At 45.7% G+C, this 16,294-nt stretch overlaps 1 protein-coding gene across 1 annotated transcript in view; it reads left to right on the forward strand.

The window, feature by feature from the left end:
* The window catches only part of Myrfl (myelin regulatory factor like), a 119,404-nt gene that overhangs the window by 88,408 nt on the left and 14,702 nt on the right, over positions 1-16,294 (forward strand). The window contains exons 14-19 of the mRNA XM_021205470.1: positions 2,817-2,983; positions 3,637-3,700; positions 8,144-8,229; positions 10,718-10,792; positions 11,044-11,096; positions 11,196-11,378. Coding sequence (XP_021061129.1) covers positions 2,817-2,983; positions 3,637-3,700; positions 8,144-8,229; positions 10,718-10,792; positions 11,044-11,096; positions 11,196-11,378 — 628 coding nt within the window. The remainder of the gene's footprint in view (positions 1-2,816; positions 2,984-3,636; positions 3,701-8,143; positions 8,230-10,717; positions 10,793-11,043; positions 11,097-11,195; positions 11,379-16,294) is intronic.

Genomic DNA, 16,294 nt, shown 5'->3' on the forward strand with positions numbered 1-16,294 from the left:
GAGTGTATGTCAGTCTCTCCTGACAGTGTTTGAGTGTATGTCAGTCTCTCCTGACAGTGTTTGAGTGTATGTCAGTGTATGTCAGTGTATGTCAGTGTATGTCAGTCTCTCCCCACTACACTGCATTTTTCCAGTCAGTCTAGGGAAGAGATTTCTGGACATGGACATACTGGCTCAGAAAATAAACACATGTGTAATTTTGATAGATTAATGCTAAATTCTGCTCCATTGCATGTTTTATCACTAGAGTTTTTTAGATAGATTTTTTAAAGGCTATCTAGTAAGATTTTATGGGAAAACACTTTTGGGGGTAAATTTGAGAATACAGGCACACACACACATAATCACACAATCACACACATATACACACATTCACACACACACACACAATTACACACATAGATACACATATATTCACACACACATATACACACATACATACTCACACACATATACACACAAACATACTCATACAAACATATTCACACTCACATATATACACTCACACACATACACACACATAGATATATACACATTCATACACATATACATTTACTTACACACTCACACACACATGCACACATACCCTCCACATACACATACTCATACACATATACATACACTCACACATACATATATATACATATATACACATACACACACACATTCATACTCATCTACACATATTTACACACACATACATATATACCCATACTCACATATACACATACACATATACACATACTTACACACACACATATACTCACACACATACATATACACACACTCAAACACACACCCTTAACGCAAACACGGGCCTCAGAGATGAACCTATTGGTCCTTTGCTTCCCAAAGCTTTCTGCTTTTCCAAGCTGCTAACTTGGCACTTCTCAATTTGCCTGCTGTGATTTGCTATTTAACAAAGAGTCAACACAATGGCCGCCCACCACAGATTCTCCATTTGGGTAGGGAGATAGCATGCAACACCCAATATAGACAAATGGCCAACTGACAAGATCGGGGGCTTCCTTAGACCTCCTTGGCTGGCTGGAGATGAAGATCTTTCAGTGCTTCTCAGGACAAATGTGTCTTTAAAATTGCACAAACGGAACCTTAACTCTGGAATGTTCAGCCTGTCTGATCCTCTATTGTCATGTATCTATCCGTGGCCACACTGTATTAGCATATATCTTTTATATTTTGAGCGGATAAACCATACAGCAGACCAGCCAAGGTGGTGGTTCCACATGGGAGAGGTTTATTATGTGGGAATGGGCGCGGGGAAGCGAGTAGAAGAGCAGAGAAGAGGAGAAAGAGAAGAGAAGAGAGGAGAAGAGGGGAAGAGAAGAAGAGGAAGAGAGCGAGGAGAGGGGTGATCCCCTAATTTATACGGAAAATGACGTCACACCAGTGAGGGTGGGAACTGAGCCAAGTGGGTTGCGAGATTGAGGGTCATTGTCCTGGCAACGCAGGTCAACGGTCACATGGTTAGGCTGGGGCTTGGAGTATCCTGGTGCTAACAATATCCATTGTTCAAAATAACAGGTCTAACTACGTCATTTCCATGCCTGCAGATACCATCCTTTGATTCCCCTTTTCAGTGATTGCTTTTCATGGTTTGAAAATATCCAAACACACCCCCCCCCCATTACATTGTAGCCATAGATAACCTTGAGACATTGGCCTCGGGGTCCTCACTGTATGGGGACAGACTGCTCTCCCTGTAGGAGTAGGCACTGCTTTGAACTTTGAACTTTTGAGAAGAGAGAAGAAAAGGAGACAAAGTCTTGGGGTCAGGGTGAAATCTGACAAAAGCTTGCCAGTGCTTTCTATTATGACTAAGAAAGTCACATGTACATCATGCAGCTGAACCCTGGGTCAGGCAGGATGTGGCTTGGGCATCTTGGCTTTGGTGAGTTCTCCAGTCTTTCTTTGTCTCTTCAGATGTTATAGTGAATTTCATTGAACAAAAGGGGCTAAGTGTGTTTTAAACATTCTGTTTGAGAGTCGGATTAAAATTTGAATAACACACAGTCATTCCAGAGGTGTTAAAGAAGATATGATATCTCAAGAATTATTGTCACATTCACAAATGAAAAAGCTGAAGTCTCAACAGCTTGTCACATTTTTTTTTTTTACCTGGTGGCAGAACTCAGTGAAAAGCCAGGGTCTTTAGAGTAATATTGTTGTCTTTATTTTATTTTTAAATTTTATTTTGGAGATATAGTCTCTCTCTATAGCAGAGGTTGGGCCTGGAACTCATTGGATAGCCCAGATTAGCTGGAACTCATGATCATCCTCCTGCCTCAGCCTTCTGGATGTTGGAATTACAGATGCATGCCACAACACCTGGCTAAGTCTCCTTTAGAGCCTGAACAACTTGGTGCACATTTTATCAGGGAGAACTGCAGTTGCTTTGTAAGGGGATTTAGCAATGACCACACGAATCAGCCCACGGATGCCTGCTCCCCTTTCCTTTTTTATAGGCTTACAACATAGCACAGTTGTCTTAGATGCTATGTCTTTGGACTTCAGACTTGACAATGTCCTTTAGTTCAGTTTCCTTACTTCCGTTACAAAGACATATTTTTATTTTATTGCAAACTGATCAGAAACCATTTTACAGCCCAGCTGGCAGTGTGGGTAGCCTATCCTGAGTTTAGAACCACTTCAGATTTCTCCAGAGTGAACTCGAAATCTCGGGTGTACAACCGTTGACGGCAGCATCTTCTGCCTTTGGATAGAGCAGCGCAGACAGTTCCCTGGTGGCCTCAAATGCTACAGCGCTCTGCAGTCTGCACTGTGTTCCTTTCCAGGACCAGATCTTCATGGAGAATGTAGGGGCCGTGAAGCAGCTGTGCAAACTCACCAACAATCTGGAAGAAAGAATAGAGGAGTTAGAAATATGGAATAAAAAGCTGGCCAGGCTAAAACGCCTCAGTAGCAGCTGGAAGTCCTCCATCAGTGAAGCCAGTTCCATCAGGTACGTCCAGAACTTAGGGAAGGCAAAGAGTGGGTTCCTCGCAGAGGAGACCACTCTGTCTGGCCTTGTGGATGAAGCAACACAGTTACACTTTCAGGCACTGAGGTTCCTAGCCCTGCCTGCCTTGGACTATAATTAGGATGCAAACCCTTTCTGATGTCTTTGTTACTTTTTCTGTCAGTGCTTTTAAAACGAAACACTCCGTTTAAGCACCTTGACCATTAGAGGAAATATTAGCAAAAAGATGCTTGTCCCTTCGAGGAAAGAGGTGGTCATTTCTAAATTTGAAATGAAAAATCATTTTTGATTCTCAGGGGTGGGGATGGGGGTGAGGGAAGTTATATTTGTTCTTAGTTCCTAAGGAATTAAATGCCATTTTCTGGGCTCTAGTTTTTGTTTTTTTAAAAAGACAAAAATAATGTTAATGCAATCATTAATGTTTACTAAAGCCCCACCCCACCCCCTACACAAAAGAACTCCAATTGCTGTGGCTTTTCTTTTTTCAAATTATCACTGTCTTACAAAAGGAAGGTCCTACTGCTGAGTTGTGACAGCCTGGGCCATTGTCACATACCTCCTACAGAGGCATTTGAATAGTAATCAATTTTCTCTCTCTCTCTCTCTCTCTCTCTCTCTCTCTCTCTCTCTCTAAGCAAATTGAGCAGAGCTGTTAGTGCATCTTCAGCCAGAAGGACAGGTTCCAAAAAGCCCACCAAGGTAAAGAGACTGAAATATAAATGAACGGAGATGCTGTTCCCTAGTCCAAAGGCTGAAATGTAAATGGAAGTTTTAGCCTGCCTCCTGGGGTAGATCTGTCTCCCAGCTACTGGGGGATGGGGCATGGGGGAGCTGTGGGAGGCAGAGGCAGAAAGATGGAGAGAGCAGAGAGCAAAGCCTGCTTTTTATTAGAGCATTGGATATAAAATGAGTTTAGGATGAACCTGGACAACATTGTCAGAGCCCTGACTCAAAATCAAAACGCAGAAGACAAGCTGTGGGAGTAGCTCACGGTAGAGCTCACCTCACACATGAGTGGTCCTGTTTTTAGGTCCACAATAACAAGTACCACACATACACACAGGTGCATACATGCAAACATACAAACACATTCACATACGTGTGTGCTCGAGCACATACATATACATATACACCCAGGTGTACACACGCAAATGTGCAAACACAAACACATGTTCACACACACTACACACGCGCGCACAAACACACACGCATGCACAGGTGCACACATGCAAACATACAAACGCATTCACACACACTGTACACACACATGCACACACACATGCACAGGTGCACACATGCAAACATACAAACACATTCACACATACTGTACACACACATGCACACACACATACACACACGCACAGGTGCACACATGCAAACATACGAACACATTCACACACACTGTACACACACTGTACACACACGCACACACACACACAAGTTTCTAGAGGAATCGATCAGCACCCTCTCCTTGGTCTGTTCCCCTCCTTTCCATTCTTCGGCAGGTGTGTTAATGACTATTAACTCTTTTTAAACAACAAAAGCCTAAAAAGTCCAGAACATGTCCAGACCACTTCAGACATGACCTACTAGTTATTGTTTACATGAGCCCCTCTAGTGAACCCCATCTCTTAAGGAACCCCATCTAACAGCCTTCACATGGAACATCAACATATACACGTAGACATCTTTATACTTGTTTATGCATATATGTATGTGTAAGTATGTATGTATGTATAAGTATGTATGTATGTATAAATATGTATGTATGTATGTATACATGTATTGCTGTGAGACATTTATCCCTGGGGAGACATGAACAAATATGTACTCATCTCAAATAAAGAACCCATGACAGACCAAAATATGGATATCACAAAAGTGATATCCAATTTGGTGAGCCAATGAATTTTATCGGGGTTATTTACAGGAGTATGGATGAGGGGTTAATTGGGAAGCAAACATGACTCAAAGCTCACCCCAGCATGGGTGTCAGCTCACAGAGCCGGGAACCTGGAGCACACAGCACACCTGCAGGCAGCTTAGCAGGTTGGAGAGCATCCTATCCAGGTGGCTCTGTCTTCTGAGCCCTTTCCTGGCAGCTCAGGTAGTCTTTTGTCATCTGCTCTGTTCAGGGGGCTGGGCTTGTCTGGGTGTCTTTTGCAGCTTGTCTTGTCTGTGAAAGAGTGCCACTCAGACATGTTACTGATTGTATACTCAGGACAGGAGCAACCTAGTGAATCTGGTCAGTTTCAATGGCTTCCTGAAGATGTTTTGAAGTTTTATTTCCTATCTTAAGAAGCTTTCTCTGTAGGAAGAAATGTTTCATCAGCAGAGGAAAATGCATGGCCTCTGTCTCTGTCTCCCTGTCTCTTTCTGTCTGTCTGTCTCTCTCACACACATGCACATACACACACATGCACATACACACATGTGCACATACACACATGCACATATGTGCTCATGTATTCATTGATGAGCCATAAAGACATTTTGCATAATACCTAAGCTGCCTGATATTTCCTCCATTTTTACAGGCAGAACAAGTAGGTGGCAGAGCACAGTGTCTAAAACCACAGACTACAAAGCCAGAAAGTTTGAACTCAAACTCTGGCTTCAAGACTTTTTAGCCATATATCTCTGGCGAGAAACTTGGCCTTCCTACACCTTCTTCTTCTGTCTCCAAGTGTGGATTGGATGGTCATCTTCCTCCGAGCATTGCTGAGTGACTGTGAGAATGCTATATGTTAGTGTACACAAAACACTCACTCAGAATGCCTGGACACAGCAAATGCTGGGTACACACTTGTGATTGGGTTTTGATTAAAGCTTTATTTATTATGTATACAGTGGTTTGCCTGCCTGCATGTATGCATGTATGCCAGAAGATGGCACCATCTCGTTACAGATGGTTATGAGCCACCATGTGGTTGCTGAGAATTGAACCCAGGACCTCTGAAAGAGCATCCAGTGCTCTTAACCACTGAGCTGTCTCTTCAGCCCACACTCATGATTGCTAATGGTTCAAACCCACCATCATTGTGGTTCTCATGTGTTTAGCAGAAATGGTCCAGGGAGCTTGATAAGATACAAGCAATGACACTCTGGTCACCCCTGTGCTGTCATGGTAGCACTCTCTTGTTTCCGTGATGTTGACCTCCCTTGCCTGCCACTAGGGAACCTCTGCTTCTAGAGGCCTCCTTGGGTCACTAGGTGTGCCTAGGCTGAGTAGTGACTGCTTATGATCGCCACGCTATTGGGGACAGCTACCGGACCTCTAGGCGCTCAGGAGTGTGGGTAGGGACGGCACAGCTCTCCATGCTAGACAAGACACGTTCTGGAGGAAGTCAAGGCCACCTCTGTGTAGTGCTGATGCAATCAGTAGGACCACCTTTCCTTTTCTGTACTTCTCTGTCTCCCAAAGGCAGGCAGCTGCTATGTACAGTGGAAGGTGAGGCAGAAGCCTTCACAGTTCAAGTTAGAATTCAGAATAAGTCGGAGAGGGGAGAAGGGACCGCAAATGGATGCAGATATCTCACTCCCAATAAAACCCGTTGAGACAGAACTTGCCAGGGCACTTAGATATTTGACCGATTCTACAGTAATCCTTAGGCATACCCAAATTGGAGAATTGTTAGGTTGTTAAGTGGACCCCTCCTAGTAACCCGAGAAGCATCCGGGTAGTATTTTGTAAGGATGATGAGAATCAATAATACAGAGGAGATTTATACAGGACTTGACTCTCAGTCATTTCCCAATGTGTGGCCAAAGGACCGTGAGTGGAATCAAGGAGATGTGAAAGAATCCAGCAGCTGTAGAGAGCAGTTTGATGAGGGGATACTCTTTCTAAGAATGATGTTATTAACTTCAATCAACCCCACAAACTCCATCGAACCCTCTCTCTGGGTAGCCCTCAGGCATCCTCAGGATACTCCCAGCGAGGTGTAGGAAGGGTGCCACTGTGACTTCCAGACTTGCTTCCAGTGGCATCATGGGAGAGGACTTTGTTCTAATAGCCTCCAGGCTTGTGAGCTTGCTAAAGTCTAAGACTCAACACTTTTACACTGGAGAGCATGTTTCTTAACCAGATAACAAGTCCGAGAAGTAATTAAGGTAATTTCTTAGTTGTTCCTATTCCTGTAGACCCTTTGGTCAAAATCACATTGTTAAGCTCCGCCCCACAGTTACCTGGCAACAGCCAGGTGTGCCTGACTCACTATAAAAGGGGCTGCTTGCCCCCTCCTCTCTCTCTTGCTCTCTTGCCTTCTTTCTCCCACTCTGTCCTCTCACCTCATTCCCCTCCCCCACCTCTCTCCATGTGCTCATGGCTGCCCTCTTCTTCTCTTCTCTTCTCTCTCTGACTTCCTCTGTCTCTACTACCCTCTCAACTCTCCTCCCCATGTCCTGAAGAAACTCTGTTCTATACTATATACCATATATATATATATATATATATATATATATATATATATATATATGTTATATTATATGTGGCTGGTCCCTCGAGGGGAACACTCTGTAGTGTGAGAAGGAAGGAAACACATCACTCCCCATTACTTCTTTCCCATTCCCCATGCGCCAGCTTTTATGTATCTGCCCTAATGTGCTTCATTACCTTCCTAGAGACAGTACTTACTGATTTTCATATCCTCTATGGTTGTACATAGCATCAATGAGTAAATAGTCCCTGAATGGCTGGAAGAATAAAGAAGACATGGGCCCAGAGATGTCGTCATTCATTGGTGGGGGGATGGGACCCCATGCACTGTAAGGTGTGCACGATAGGATCCTTTCATATGGCTTCCCTGACATCCTCCTGTGGGGATTTATTCCTTCCTATCTGGAGGAACTTGGATCTCTCCAAGTCTATTAGGAGGCTGGTGTCTGGCCTTCTTTCAATAAAAACCAAGATTGCCTGGCAGACACCAGGGAAAAGGACTGGCCATTATAGCCTGCAGCATGCGGCAGAGGCTCTGGAGGAGATTGTCCTGTTCAGAGGTGCAAGAGCAGAGGGGCAGGGGTAAACTGAGGCAAGTAAGAAGCAGTCCCCGGCCTCAGGAGGCAGCAGAGATCCCTGCTGCTCAGGACTTCAGGCGCCACAGCTGCTGCGCTGATCTGTCCCTCTTCACGAACCTCTCACAGGTCCTGTCCTCAGGAAGGAAGCGGTCGTGTCCTAACTGGGTTTTCCAGACCCTGGTTACAGTGCTGATTGCCGTGATGGCGTTTTGGTAAGACCAACCTCGGTGCTGTGCGGCCGCCGGGCTCCTCCTCCTTGTCTTTCTGACCTTCTCTTTGCTTTGAAGACAAGGAGGTTTGCAAATCCGGCACTAACGGTTGATAGCGTCAGGAGGAGGGAGCCCTTTTGAAATTCATAACTTGAAGTAAAGATACCGATTTATGTACTTTGATGTGTGTGTGTGTGTGGTCTTATCTTTGCACGTAGTTTTCTCAAGTTCTTTGTTTTCCTTTCTGTCTACTTGGGAGAGAGGGGTGAGGATGAAATCTGGTAAAGTCAGTGTGGCCTGGCCACTGACATCCGTCAGCACATTTTGCCTTCTTCACTGAAAGCCTTGCATTAAGAGACACCAGGAACTGTGGGAACATGTTGATGCAATGAAACCAAAGCCCTGACTAAGAGAGTAACCCCGTGAAAATAAGTGAGGGAGGCTATGGCTGCTTTGACCTCTGCCTCTGCATGGAGGTGGGAGGTGGGGAAGGGGGAGGAAGAAAGAGGGGTGGCTGCAGGGTGGGAATCAGGGAGAGACTGGGCACAGAGTGGAAGAAAGTGGGAGAGAGTGAAGGGGGAAGGAGTTGAAGTGGTTGTGGAGGAGGGAGTGGGGGAGAGTGGGGAGGAGGGAGGAAGAGAGAGAGTGGAGGAGGGAGGAGAGAGTGGGGGAGAGAGTGGAGGAGAGAGTGAGGAGGAGGGAGAAGAGAGTGGGGGAGAGAGTGGAGGAGAGAGTGAGGAGGAGGGAGGAGGGGAGAAAGTGGAAGAGAGAGTTTGGGAGGGAGTGGAAGATGGAGTGGGAGAGAAAGTGGAAGAGAGAAAGGGAAGAGAGTGGAGGAGGGGAAAGGGAAGAGGAAGTGGGGAGAGAGTGGAGGAGGGAGTGGGGGAGAGAGTGGAGGAGAGAGTGGAGGAGAGAGTGGAGGAGAGAGTGGAGGAGAGAGTGGGGGAGAGANGTGGAGGAGGGAGTGGGGGAGAGAGTGGAGGAGGGAGTGGGGGAGAGTGGAGGAGGGAGTGGGGGAGAGAGTGGAGGAGGGAGTGGGGGCAAGAGGAAGAGGAAGAGTGGAGGAGGGAGAGGAAGAAGATGCCCAGGAATTCTATACCATGACCCAAACTCCCATCAGGAGCCTCTGCATTTTTTTTTCCCCCCTCATCCTTCTAAGTATTTGTCCTTCTGCTAGGCTCCCCAGCCAGGGAGAGGGCGAGCCTCTACTTTTAGCAGACATACTTCATGTGCTCCAGAGGGTGCCTGTGAGTGAGGAGGTGAGAGAGAGTCTAGTTCTGAGTGAAGGCACTGTTTAAAGTCTGGTTATCAGATCTTCTGAGCCCAGTGCACAGCATCAGGACCACAAACGGGAGCTGATAAGCTTAGTCCTGGTCTCTGTTGAATCTGAGAAGGGTCAACGCCTCTGGAGAGAGCGTAGGTCTACTTCATCCTAATGCACTACAAGTCCTCTGACATGCGCCTTGAGGCAGATGTCAAGCACGAATTGGGGAAAGGTTTTATAATTCACAGTGGAGGGGACAGAGAGGGGGAGGCACAGGAAAAGCAAGGGACATCGGTCCACAGTGATCCTATAGTGTCACCAGTCCAGGGTGACACTGAGGGCTCTGTCTGACACATCTTTAGATTTAGTACCACTTTCCCAGAAAGAACTGTGTCTGCTGGGCAGCTGTCTCCCAGAACTCGGGAGGAATTCCCTTGTGGCACATCTCTTTGTCTTTAGGAAGCGTTGGTAACTCTACTGTCTTCCTGGGAGAACAAAGTACTGAAGAATTCAGTTTAGAAAGCAAGGTGTGAAGTGAGGCTGACAAATCGGGGCAAGTCAGGTGACCTTATTTCCAGCAGACTTCTGGGTGACTCATGAGAGAGTCTAGCAGCTCTGTATGGTTCAGATAGTGTAAGCACTGCTGGGATTCACATGTCAAACCCTAGAACCTTTAAGGAACCCTTTAATTTTGCTGAATCAGTTGTGTAAAGGGGAGGAAAGAGGCCTTTGTTATTTTGTAGTCACGTTATGTGCATGCTTTGTTGAGCTTCCTTTCTTCCTTCTCTCTGGCTGATACATTGTACCCTGGGAGATCCTGCAGCTGACCAAAGGCTTTGCCCAACCTCAGCCTCCTTTTATCTCCCAGCTTAACAGCATGGATGAACATCACCAGCAGGAAGCAAGGTTCATCCTTCACTTTAACACTTCCAGCTGTTGACAGGTTTCCTCAGTTGACATCTTGTCAGGGCCAGGGGTCGGCCCTGTGAAGGGCTCCTTCAGCAAGGAGTACCCTCTGAGCCTCTCGGGGAGTCCAGGGCTATTTCTTTTCTCAATCCTGGGCAGAAAAACCTAACTGGGCTGTTTCCATGGTGTTTCTGCTAGCTCCAGCTGCCTCTCTCTCCTTCCTCCCGTATGTGTGGCCTGTGAGAACATCTTTGGCCAGCTGGCAGCTTGACTGAGATAGATGTGGAAACAAATCTACCACATGTTTNCCCCCTTTAACAGTGCCTTGACAATAGTCGCCCTCTACATACTTAGCTTAAAGGATCAAGACCGGCGCTTCCCATATCTCCCTCTAAGGTAAGAGATCTTGTATTCCTTTGAGAGAAGGACTTTAAAAAAATATTTATTCTTCTATATGTGTATGTGGGTGCCTGAAGAGGCCAGAAGAGGGCCCTGGATCCCCTGGAGTTGGAGTTACAAGCTGACTGAATTCCCTAACGTGAGGGCTGGGAACCAAACCTGGGTCTTCTGCAAGAACAGCAAATGTTCCTAATCTCGGAGCCTTGTCTGCAGCCCTGAGAGGCCCTAACCATTTTGTACTCTTCCAGCAATATGACAAGCTCCCCAGAGCCAGCTCTGCCGTCCACAGCTCCTACCTCAGGTACAGTCTTCTTGCTCCCAGTGACAAACCCCACCCATTCTCCCTTGTCACATGGTTGTGCCACCACTTTGAGTGACCCTCCTGCTCAACGCCTTGCAGCTCCCCATACAACCCCGGAGACCACCCAGACCTCCCTGCAAGTGCCCGAAATCACTTTCTGCGAGATCCTGCCGTGTCAGGAAACTTACTGCTGCCCTGTGTGGGGACCAAGGGTGTTGTTTTCAAGTCCTGCACAAAGACAACTGGAGGCTGAGAGAGAGATCCGTCAGAGGCAATGGGCAGGTAAATGCTGTTCAGAGAGAAACAAGCGGGTCCCCGGACCCAAGGTTCCCCCTGCTTAGTATTTCCGTGGATGGTTTGTGAATGGATCTAGGCAGTGGCTCCACTCTGTTGCTTGGCATAGCAGCATCCTTAACAAAACATAGGCACATGGAGTGCCACCCACCTGAATAACGTGCTTCTTCCCCAGGGAGGAAATGTCGGTTAATTATTTGTAATCAGAAACTTTTCATTGGTCCACCGACAAAGATGGTTAGGTAATCAATCATGTGCACGTGGGTTGGGGCTTTATTTTTGGTTGGTTGTTTTTTTTTGTACTTGTAGTGTGTGTGTGTGTGTGTGTGTGTGTGTGTGTTGTGTCTCATTTAGAATTTAAATGATGTAGTATTGGTGTAGTGTCTGGACTTTCTAAACTAATTTGGGAAAGATACAGGAAATGTTGAGAAAGGAAGGAAGGAAGGAAGGAAAGAAGGAGGGAAGGAAGGACAAAAGGAGAGAAGGAAGGAAGGAAGGAAGGAAGGAAGGAAGGAAGGAAGGAAGGAAGGAAGGAAGGAAGGCAGGCAGGAAGCAACTTTGGAAACCCTAACTTGACAGTAAGTCAGTGAAAACCACCGGCTTGGCATTCTATTTTCAGAAGCTTTTTTTCCTTGTATATCTGAGTCCACCACTATTGGTTTTGTTCATTTATTTGTTTCTGTGCATGTGGTATACGCATAAATGCATGTGAGTGTGCATGTTCCTGTGTAGATGTGTGGAGGCAACCTTATTTTTTGATAGAGTCTCTCAATGAATGAAGAGCTCATTGATTGACTAGATTGGTTGGCAGGCAAGCTCTAGGAATCTGCCTCTGCACACCTCTGCACAACATTTCTCCTGACCCCACGCTACCCCAGTACTGGGGCATGCTGCTGTGCCTGGCTTTTTACATGGGTGCTGGGAGATCTGAACTCTGGTCTTTCTGCTTACAGACACACACTTTACCAACTGAACTACCTCACTAAGACCTTTTAGTTTTTTTAATGTTAAAAAAAAAGTTTTTAGAAATTTGGTCAAAAGGCTCCAAGTGGAATTATCTCTGTAAGATCAAATGCATTTCTTTCAAATGGATTCTAGTTTACTGTTTTAGAAATGTCATTCTGTTTCCACACATTAACAAGCATCCAGGATAGCATTAGTAATAGCTGCACCAACTGTATGTACTAGTGTGGTTTTACTAGGATGCTGCTAGAGCAACCACTCTCAAATGATGGGGATGTCAGATGGTAATCATTTACTTCTGATTGCATATCAAATATGGATGAAAACAGGGCTCTGTTACTCCACGTTCAGGACCCAGCTGGTGGTGATCCTGTGTCCCAGTGTTTCCATAATAACTGTAGTCACAGTAAGGGAACAGATCTCATCATCCACTGCCTCCTAAAGCTACCATCTCAATAGGACATATGTCACTTCTGTTTATACTCTTTGGCCAAAGCAAGTCATATAGCTCATATCTGGTTCAAAATGGATGGAGGGAGTATAAATCTATCATGTGCCTCAAAAAATAAATAACTAAAAGTACTATTTTGTGGGTTAAATGATGTCTCGTGTCTACTCCACCACAGGGCTAGGGCCACTTGTGGCGGGATGAGGGAGTTTTGACTGCGCTTTTTAGATGAAGGCCTGCCCCATTGCTCCCTATGGTGGATCCCGATGAGAAGAGACAGTCTATGGTTTAAACACATTTACTGACATAGACGGAAGTTGATAAGCAAAAAAAAAAAAAAAAAAAAAAAAAAAAAACAAAACTGTACCCTACTTTCTCAGGGAGGGCCTGAGGTTAAACACCTTTTACAGGGAGGAGTGTCTGTGAAGGAGAGTTTAATTGGCTAAGCCTCCAGGCCTTTAGGTGCCTCATTAAAATGGAGATCTGTCTTGAGCCTAGTGATCTGTGGTCAAGTCCTCTACCTGCGGAAGGGTTTGGGGCATTGCCCTTCCATGACTGATGGCCATAGAATTATGGAGAGCTGAGGCCTCGTGTTAGGAGCCTGGTGTCCAGGAGTGTGGCAAAACGCCTACTGTCCCTTGCAGGGTCTCCGGGGTTTCCAACCTAGCTCAACCAGAAGCCAGGCTGCCTTTAACGTCCTACATTATCTGTAAGCATCTTGGCATACAGAATGTGGTCAGTGGGTAGAACCTTGGGGTGATCATGGACCCTCCTTCGCTTTGGATATTATTTCATATCCTGACCTTGGATTGACACGCTTAAATCACATTGCCATGTATCATGAGACGCTACTCTGTACATGACATTGTAATAGTCGTAACATGAGCAAGTCATTCACTTCTCGAAGGATTAGTATTAGGGCCCTGGAGATGCCCTCATTTTTTTTTCCAGTGTGGAAGCTGAGGCACAAAGTGTTCCCCTCCATCTCTAAGAGATTTGTGGGGGATTTTTGTTTTTTATTTTTTTCCCTCATAAGAACAACGTTGGATTGGATTTGGGAATGGCTGTATCATTCCAGAGTGGTTATGAAGCTTCAGTCTGAAGAAAGAGTTTGTTTCAGCCATTTTGTTGTCAATACATCATTTTCTCTTTATCATTGTGTATGTGTGTCTTTGTCTATATGTGCATTCTTGTGTGTCTACTATGGCCCACATGGCAGAAGACATCAACCTGGGGTGACAGTTCTTGCTTTCTGCCTTGGGATGGAGTCTCTTGCTGGTTGCTGCTGCGCACGACAGGCCACATGGTCTGTAAGCGTCTAGGGACTCTCTTATCTCCATCTCCCATGTCACTGTATGAGTGCTAAAATTACAGCCATGTGCTCCAGCCTTAGATGGGTGCTGGAGAATCAAATTCAGGTTGTCACACTTGTCCAGGGAGTGTTTTACATCCACTAATCCATTGGTCTCACCAGATCCCAGCCCTGAAGCCGGAGAGATGGCTCAGGAATGAACAGTGTTACTGCTCTCAAAGTCCCAAGTTTGATCTCCAGCACCCACATCAGGTGGTTCATAACCGCCTGTAACTCCAGTTTTGGGGATCTGAAGTTCTCTGGCTTCGGCAGGCACCGGCATGTAGTGCACATAAAGACATGCAGGCACAAATGTGCACTTAAGTAAAAATAAATCTTTTTTTTAAAAAAGGAGGAGAAAAGAAAAAAGAAAGAAAGAAAGAACAAAAGGATGAAGAAACTAATACCACCACAAAATCCCTAAAACCTTCATTTCTTGCAAAAGGATATGGAAGTTCGTGGTTGGCCAAGCATTTTCTGACCTTGCTGTCCTCACTGGGGACATTTGATATCCTTCTTTGACAGGTGTCCCCAGAAGGGGCCATCCCACCTATACAAGATGTATCAATAACAGTGAGTTCTAAAGAGGGAGGTCTTCATTGTTGGGCCTTTGTTGGGCCAGTAAGAACCAGTTCGTTCTCTGTATAAGAGTATAATAGGAAGACCAGCTCGGAGCCAACTGGATCGGTCATGGCTCCCCTCAGCTCCCTGGCAGCGAGTGTCCACTCATCCTGTGTTGCCATATCTGTGGATAATCAGAGAGAAGCCACACTAGTGACATCTTGCCCTTTTGATCGTGGGAATCTACAGCCTACTTTCAGAATGAGTTTACTGTGAGGAGCATGAAGAACGAATGCAACTATAAATCCACTTGAGCTCCGAGAAGAAATTTTTCATATTGATCCAATTATTTAAAAAATACTAGAAATCCATGGGAAGACACTTCCCACCCCAGGGTCTGGACAGGATCACAGACCCGTTTGTGCAATTTTTCTGGGTTTCAAAGCTTTAAATCAGAAGAGCCCTGTTAGCCAACTGAATCACTGGTCAAGTTGGACTTGGAACCTGGGCCCCTACTTCCATGACCACGGTTCCTCCCAGTCTGACATCTGCTTTCATTTATCTGGACATAGGGTGTTCACACACATGATCCCACCTCTAAAAGATTCAGACAGTAACCACTCGGAGCATCTAGAAAGCTTCCCCATCCTCATCAAGCCTACCACCAGGGATGTTCCCTGATCCAGGGTCTTTCCCAGGATGGAGGAGGGCTATTCCTTCTTTGCTGCTGTAGCCACTCCAATCTAGAACAGTGGTCCTCAAACCTTTGGGTAGTGACCCCAAACCCTTTCACTGGGGTCACCTAAGACCAGTAGCAAAATTACAGTTATGGACTAGCAACAAAAAATACTTTATGGTGGGAGGGCACCACAGCATGATACAGTTCCGGATTAAAGGGTCACAACGTCAGGAAGGCTGCTGACCTCTGCTCTAGGATGATGTACAGCCTCAGGGCTCCTAACACGGAGAAGAGCATGGTGGGTAACTCTGCTTTGCAGCCAGATGTTTCTGAGACATGAAGAACAATTAAAAATTAAGGAATTAAAAACAACAAAAAAAAATTCAAGGAATTTAAAAAACAGGAGCGCTGTCAGCGGGGTGCAGAGTAATATCTGGCAATTTTCTCAGCCCTGAAGACACTCGTGAGACTCCTCCCTGAGGAGTCAGACGACAGTAAAGGAAACGAAGGAAAGTCTGCGTTGTCGTAACATGCTGAGCTCAAGTCATGATCTTTCTTTTAGGTCTAAGTTGATTGCCTAAGTCTTTGTAACGTGTCTTTTGGAGAAGTCATCCACCCCACCCCGCCCCACCCCCTCAGTTTCCCTATTCCTTAACGAAATGTTTGAGAAAAATAGATCAGGGAGTGGAAAGTATTTTGGAACCCATGAAGATTGAAGTAGCTTAGGAGAGTTTTAAATATCATAAAACAAAGGGCCTATTGGGAAAAACATCTCTGGCGTTCTACAGAGTGTAGCAAGCTGATGACGAGAGAGAGAGAGAGAGAGAGAGAGAGAGAGAGAGAGAGAGAGAGAGAGACAGACAGACAGACAGACTCTGGGAATTCCCTAGATCTGGGTTTCA

This window comes from Mus pahari, chromosome 9, assembly GCF_900095145.1.
Source record: "Mus pahari chromosome 9, PAHARI_EIJ_v1.1, whole genome shotgun sequence".
Taxonomy (NCBI): Eukaryota; Metazoa; Chordata; class Mammalia; order Rodentia; family Muridae; genus Mus; species Mus pahari.